We start from the raw sequence: 7,808 nt of genomic DNA on the forward strand, positions 1-7,808 counted from the left end.
TAGAAAAGATCTTTACGACAGTAGGTCGTGGTAAAAACCCTACCGCTTTTGCCCAAAGGGGCCGCAAGAATCAACACAAACTGAAAGTTCCTCGGAGCTCCTTTAAGTTTGAACTCCCAATTGCAGCAGTCGTTGCTCAGCTACAGTATATGCATCAGTGTTCTTAACTGAGCAGGAATATAAATATATATATATAAAAAAGGCAGACGATTTAAGTGTAAAATTGACTTTATCACATTCACATTGCATTAACTCTCAATTTGATAACTTTATATGATACATGGGGATGTACACGTTCCTTCAGTACATTAATTAATGCTTTTCAGAGTGTTCTGCACGCACGCACGCGCCGCACACACACACACACACACACACACACACACACACACACACACACACACACACACACACACACACACACACACACACACACACAGCTGGTAAATACTGTTATATCTCTTGAAAAAATGCTTTTGAAAACAAACTCAATTTGGAAAAAACTATTTGCCCCAACATACACAAATATTAAAATATATGCCCTGAAATGCTACAAGACTGTGCCAATGTCTAATTGAACCAAAATGATGTACCATGTGAAGTGGTGAGTATAGATTTTCTGTGACACATATTGACTGCAGGTAAATAAATGTTAATATGGTCAAACTTGCTACAGTAAATGGTCTGATGGTATAACTGTAATGAAAAACCTTTCTGTAATCAAAGCCTTGAGTGTATTGAGAATATTTAACCCACTTCACATACAATGAGTTTAAGAACAGTAGTACTTTGACATGAAATATTACAAAGATAACACCACTTTGTTTTAATCTCACTGCTTCAGGTGTCAACATATTTAGCACTTTTGCAGCAAACACATAAAAATAACTGTAAATGGCTTACAGTCTTAAGTAGCAACAGAACCACAATGCGGCTTACAGCAGCCTACTGTAAACTGAATCCACTACAAGTGTATTTTTTTTGGTCATAAATCAGTGAAAAGATGTAGTACCGCTTTTTTTTGCAAATCTAAATTAGTTAATGGAGAGATAAGCTTTCTTTAACATTTTTTAAGACGTGATAAAACTTTAAAAACTAGAAGTCTCTCAAACATAAAACGTGTGTATTAAGTACTGACTTCCATCCAATATGGACCTAAAGAAAAATAAATCTAAAAGAACATCCAAGGCATCAAAAATATAGTGAGACACCATGAACAGACAATTCAAAATATCAAACCCAAATATGTGAGCATCATTTGAAGCATAAATCATGTTTTACTATCATAAAAAAATGGAGTGTACAGGACATTAATAGCTATTTGTGATTCTGTATTTACACTTCATAATGAATCTCTGAAAAACAATAGACATTTTTTGCACCCAGAAATAAATGGATGCTACACAGACGCAATTTTAACCAGCTGAACAATCAAACTCACAAAGCACAGATCGGGTCAAGTGACTTCATCAGAATAAAAATAAGTGGATTTCTCAATCATAATAATTTCACCTATAGTTCTCTGATACTATCTTGAAAAAAAAAAAATACATTGCATTCAATGAAAATGTTCCAGGTGGATCATCATTTTCTCTTCTCTCTCTCGCACACACACACACACACACACACACACACACACACACATATATAAACCAGAGACGTGTAGAAAATACATTTTGAGTGGTTAACCACAGAGGAGCCGACAGATGGGTGTAACCTCTGTACAACAACAACAACAACAGCAACAGCAGCATCTCTCCCTCTTTCACTCTTTGATGAGAAGGAGACTCCATCTTGGGCATCACTGGAAATTCAACTTGCTTTGCACAAAATCCAGCACACAACTTTAACATACACACAGTAGCAGTCTGGCCTCGGGGGCAAAATAAGTTGTTGGGATGTGGGGGTCTTTGTGAATCTCTCAGAACCTCTATAAGGATCCCCAACTATCCTGACACACCAAATCCCCAGCAATGACTAAAGCCAGGAATGTTTTGCTGGTGTTACTCTCACTGTTCTCTCCTTCATCCCCAGGAGGCTTACAAAGGCAAGCGAGCATAGAAGTTCTGCCTCCTGATACGGAGGACATGTCCAGAATGAGGATGTTCGGCACGGCAAGTCTTACCTCACAATAACACAAAGACCTCAGTGATTCAGAACTGTGAATACAGAAAGAAAAATGTGCTATGTCAAGGACCACTTCCTCCAAACTACTCTGAGACAGGATGGGATTTAAGGCTCATCATTTTAATTAGTTTTTTCTTTTATTTTTTTTTTTTACTGATATTTACTGAAAAATACCTGAATATCTTTTTCTTTTTCAAAGGAGCAGATCTGACTTTGATTTAAGGTCCCTGCTCATCCAAACATGTTTCATGCTGCAAGAAGACTCTGTTCACCACGCTATATAGTGAATGGGATCCTCTGGGGTAGAGGATAGCTCAGAATTTATAAAAGAAATTGAAGAAAGAAATGGAAATGAAATCCAAATGAGCTTGTGATTATGCACCACAGGCAAATATGTCGGATATTCTTTAAATTCCAAATAAACAACCAGAAAATAATGAGGGTGGGTCAGTACGTAGCACTTATCCCAACTAATTTCTTGTTTGTGTTAGCTCCAGCTGCTTACTCATCTGTTCTGAAGATTTACCGCTTTAATAAATAGTAGAAAAATAATCTTCCCCTCTTAAAATTGTTTCTTCCTGTATTTATGGGAATTACTGATTTATTTTCGTACTTTCACAGACACTCGTGAAATATGTCCAAATATCTTTAGAAGAAACCCCGGTGTTGAGAGTCTATCTGCAGAACAGAGAGTAAAGCTGCAATATAATTCATGATAGAATTCCACATTAGGTACCGGCCTATGTAAAAAATACAGTATTCTTACTCTTCATCTGAGACATTAGACTTAGTGGGGAGGCTGGGATGGAGCCCTAGGTGGGGGGTGGGGGGTTATTTCCAAGTGTTTTCCACATGGAAATAAAGACCTATATCCTCCCTCAAGGATTTTAGGTTCCAGATGTGTCTTCTCCTCAATGAATAGGCTCAAAAAGCATTTTAGTGTGCTCTTACAGAGTCCTGAATGCCAAATTCCTTCAAAAAACAAACATTCCATTTGGTTATTATTACTGGCCCAGGTCTGGTAATTTTCAGTGTGTGTAAAACTGTGTACACTTGCCAGATTTTGGACTGGGTTATAAAAAAAAAAAAGGGTTGAGATGGAGCTGTTGGCACAATGAGACCATATTAAGCTAAACATTCATTCATGGCAGATGGAGATTCCAGCGGCCCAGTGACACTGCGAGTCCAGCTTCTCTCTCCCTATGTCCATCCTGACAGTACCTACTGTGTGCTGTCTAATCAAGCACAAATGTTTTTTAAAAATAGTCTTTAATAAGAAAAAAGTTCTATCCAAGTTCCATCCCTGGCAGGGGGGTTGGGGGGTGCAAATGCCGCGCTGAAGATCAGCACTCTGCGTCCACACTGTGCACGGTGACCGCGGCCTGCAGGTGGTGCGTGTGCAGCGGGTGGTGGTGCGTATGCGTGTGCCGGTAGGGGTGAAACTTGTGGCTGAGCAACGCTGCCGTCTGAGGAGGCGTGTCCAGGTCCAGGTCATCGTCGTGGTTACCGACGTCGACACCAGCCGAGAGCGGGTCGTTGTTCCCAGGTGGATTCTCGCTGTCCTCCTGCGGACTCATGGTGCTGTAGCCTGGAGACAACATACATACAGAGGTTGGTGTAGCTGGACTTGTTATCCCTTTTACAACTCTTTCCCCAAAACAGGTCATAGAACCTTTTCACACTTAAGGCCGTTTTACAGTTGTGCGGAGGCTCCACGCAGAGCTCTCGCCGTCGCCTATGTAAGTGGCCTGACGTTTATACTTGTGTGCTGGTGTGTGCGTCGAGCTGCATGCGTGCGTGTGTGTGTGTGTGTGTGTGTGTGTGTGTGTGTGTGTGTGTGTGTGTGTGTGTGTGTGGGGCGATTAGCTTCGGAGCGGGTAGCGACTCTAGAGTCATAGTGAGAGAAACAAAGTGTCTCCCCTGTGTTTTCTGACCATGGTGGGAAATCTGGTGCAGCAGAAGTTAACCCTCTCCTTGATTTCACGTTGTTTATGGAGAAGGAGAACCAGGAAATGAGTCGGGGGAAACGCAACGCTACCAAGCCACGGCCGAGCTACGTGCGTCGGCGCGACGTGTAGTTACATTTTTCGAGAGGTGCACGTCAGGCTACGGCGTAGGGTTCGGCACAGGCGCCTCTGCGTCTACGCTGGACCCTGTGCCGTCAATTCGACGCACAACTATAAAAAGGCCTTTAACCTTTAACCACTCCAGTACTGAAGTCTCTACACTGGCTTCCAGTGCCTCAAAGAATTGATTTCAAAATACTTTTACTGGTTTATAAATCACTAAACGGTTTAGGGCCAAAATACATTTCTGATCTGCTACTACATTATGACCCACTCAGACCTCTCAGGTCGTCTGGGACAGGTCTACTTGTTGTCCCCAGAGTCAGAACTAAACAGGGGGAAGCAGCGTTCAGTTTTTATGCTCCACATATCTGGAACAAACTCCCAGAAACCTGTAGGTCCGCTGCAAATCTCAGTTCTTTTAAATCTAAGCTAAAGACCTATCTTTTTGATGTTGCTTTTCTTTAAATAATCTATTTTATTAACTTTAATTTCTTATACTGCACTGTAACTTTTATTCTTATACTGCACTATCAATTTTATTCTTGTCTTTTAATGTTTTTAATTTGTTTATTATTGTTTTTTAATTGTTTTCTAACTGCTCTTTAATGTTTTATGTAAAGCACTTTGAATTGCCCTGTTGCTGAAATGTGCTATATAAATAAAGCTGCCTTTACCCAAAAAGCTAAACTGGAACAAAATAAAATATTCTTAATTTTAATATTTTCCCTCAAAACAAACACCCTCACAGGTTTTTACTAGTTAAAGAAAAAATATATATATATATATATATATATATATATATATATATATATATATATATATTAATTAAAATTAAAATCCAAGTGCTACACATTATACTCTAGGATGCCTTATTCAGGCATTAGATGAGGGGTTAAAGCAAATGCATTATAAAGCAGTAACAAAACAATTACTGTACATGTGCATCAGAATAGCTGCAAAACAATGAAAACCACTCCGCAAATGACGCCCTCCAGTCGTAGATATTCAACACAGAAACATTCTTGTGAACACACGGTAACACACACTGTTTCTGAAAGGAGTACAAGCTCTTTGATGGCACACTGACAACTAAATATCCCCACAGGGCATTTTTTTTTCTCCTTGTGTTCAGCTTTCTCAAACAATCTGAAAAAAAGAGGCATACATATTTATGATCTCTTTCCTACACATATTGCACATACGTCTAGCCCGAGGAGATAGAAACATAAGCCAACATGGCATTTAGTATACATTGGTAAGTGGAGCAGTGGGAGGGCGCGACTGCTGTCACAGAAAAAAAAGGGGATTACTGGGTCAGAGAATAAGTAAACAGATCATACAAAAAGAGACCAATATTTTATTATATTACAGTCCAAGTTTGTGACGACTGAGGTTACTTATCATGTACTCTTCCAGCAGCTTATTTTCATGAAAACCTTGTAGGCTCTGGGTTTATTCAGTTGTTTCTTCTCTTTAACACAAATTGTTCATAACCCTTCTACATTCAAAAGCAAACTTAAAACTTTCTGATTCCCACAAGCTTATGGTTAATTACTGTGAGTGTGTGTGTGTGTGCACATGAATGGTCACAATTGTTTCTTGGACAGTTGGCTACATGAGTGGCTATGTGATAGGGCAGGGGTTTTTCATTTGATTGTGTGGATGTTTTGTTTTTTTATTGCTGTCTGGTTGGGTGTATGCTTCATTGATTCAGTTTCTGCATTGTACTCACTGTTATCTTATATTTAAGTTGTTAATGCTACCTATGTTCTCAGGTTTATGCTTATATTTCGTCTTTCAATGTAAAGCACTTTGAGTCTACGTGTAATGAAATGTGCTATACAAATAGAATTGCTATCTGCTAAATGGGTTTTATCAGCTTCGGGACCATGAAATCCATCTGAAAAACATGGTCTGACTATAAAAAATATTTGGGAGTTGATCTGGAAATAAACCCATTTTCCTTAATTCCTTTAGTGCAGTCTTTTTCAGGTTCTGAAGTGACACCAGCAACATGCTGCACCACGGGAACATCAATCTGTTATTGCAGTCGAGCAAATAAACCCTGTAAGCCTGTGCGCCTCAACGATTATATTTATAGAAAAATCTCTGCAATTTTGGATGATGAAACATTAAACCTCCAGAGATACTGAACCAAGTGGTGCGTGTGTGTGTGCGTGCCAGTGTGGGTTCATATATCTGAGGCATGGAGGGAGAAGGTCGTGGGTTGAATTATCGTGTCAAATTTATCTCCCAACAACCTTTTCCTCCAAACACCGAACAGTTAAACATCTAAACCATCGGGTAAACCTATCTGATCTCTCAACATTCTTCTCAGGGCTTAAGGACTTCATAGTAGGATAAGATAAGAGGTGATACAATCAACTTTATTGATCCCACACCAGGGAAATTCACTTGTTATACTGTAGCAGCTCAAGAGTCAAAATGCAAAGCAAAATAAGTGATTAAGTAAAAAATAAGTAATATTATCATTCTTGATGTTCATATTATACAATATTATCAAGCAGGCTATCCCCAAGCAAATGCTTTATAAGTACAGAACCGAGCCAAATTATTCAAAAAGAGACTGCAGCCATGCTAGCGGCTTTTTAAGGCTGTAATTTTGCACAGCGATGCCTTGAGGTAAATGCTAACGCCAGCATGCTAACACACTCACGACAACACTAACCTGCTGTTGCTAAGCAGGTATGTTTTGTTTACCATGTTCACCATCTTAGTTTAGCGTGTTAACATGCTAACATTTGCTGATTAGCACTAAACACAAAGTAAAGCTGAGACTGATAATGATGATGTTATTAGTTTTTTAGGTATTTGGTTATAAACTAAAATATGGCACAGATTAAAAGTTTTACCTGATGATGGCGCTAGAGGTAAAGTCAGGGGATCATCAAAGTTATTACAATTCATCCTGATGGGGACATAAATCTTTGTACAAAATGTCATGGCAATCCATCCAATAGTGGTTATATTTCTGCTTGTACCGATGGACAGACCAACTGACTGACATTGCCATCCCTCTTTTAGCCATGCGACCAGCATGTTGCCAGCATTTACTTTTCTACGGTCCTTCCTGTCTTTCTCTGTTTAGTTGTGTACATCCAGTGATATACTGTCATATAATAGAGGATAGTGTATGTCCCACAATGTGATGGAGAATAAGTAAATGTCCTGTATGTCTTACTGAGGGGTCCTAAAATAAAAAAATCCTGTACTAGAGTCAAAATGACAATTTGCTCAAACATTTCTCTCCCTGATTCTCAGAAGATTAGCCGAGCTTTGATACCAAACGAATTAAAGCTGACAAAGATAGGAGAGACAGAAGAATGAGGAGAAGAAATGAGAAGACGGGGGGCAGAGAGAAGGAGAGAGGAAGGGAGGGATTAACGAAAAGGGAGGGATGGAGACTTCAAAGAAGTTACAGACACGGAAGATGCCACGTTCAGCATAGTTTATCCCTCTTTTCCCCAAAGCAAGAGCCAGAGTTTCAGACAGGCCTACAGCTAACTGTGTGCTGGGGACAATTTTCAGCTGCACCAGGTGAAGAAAGCAAATCCCTCCTGATGTCAAGAGTTGTGGAGAGACAGGGTAAACTAC

At 39.6% G+C, this 7,808-nt stretch overlaps 1 protein-coding gene across 2 annotated transcripts in view; it reads right to left on the reverse strand.

Annotated features, from left to right (window-relative positions):
• Window positions 1-294: 294 nt before the first annotated feature.
• The window catches only part of cachd1 (cache domain containing 1), a 109,698-nt gene continuing 102,184 nt past the window's right edge, over window positions 295-7,808 (reverse strand). For both annotated transcript variants that reach the window (XM_028587598.1, XM_028587597.1), the window contains one exon: window positions 295-3,712. In XM_028587598.1, the coding sequence (XP_028443399.1) occupies window positions 3,468-3,712 (245 nt within the window). In that variant the 3' untranslated portion in view covers window positions 295-3,467. The remainder of the gene's footprint in view (window positions 3,713-7,808) is intronic.

The sequence above is a fragment of the Perca flavescens genome, chromosome 9 (assembly GCF_004354835.1).
Source record: "Perca flavescens isolate YP-PL-M2 chromosome 9, PFLA_1.0, whole genome shotgun sequence".
Taxonomy (NCBI): Eukaryota; Metazoa; Chordata; class Actinopteri; order Perciformes; family Percidae; genus Perca; species Perca flavescens.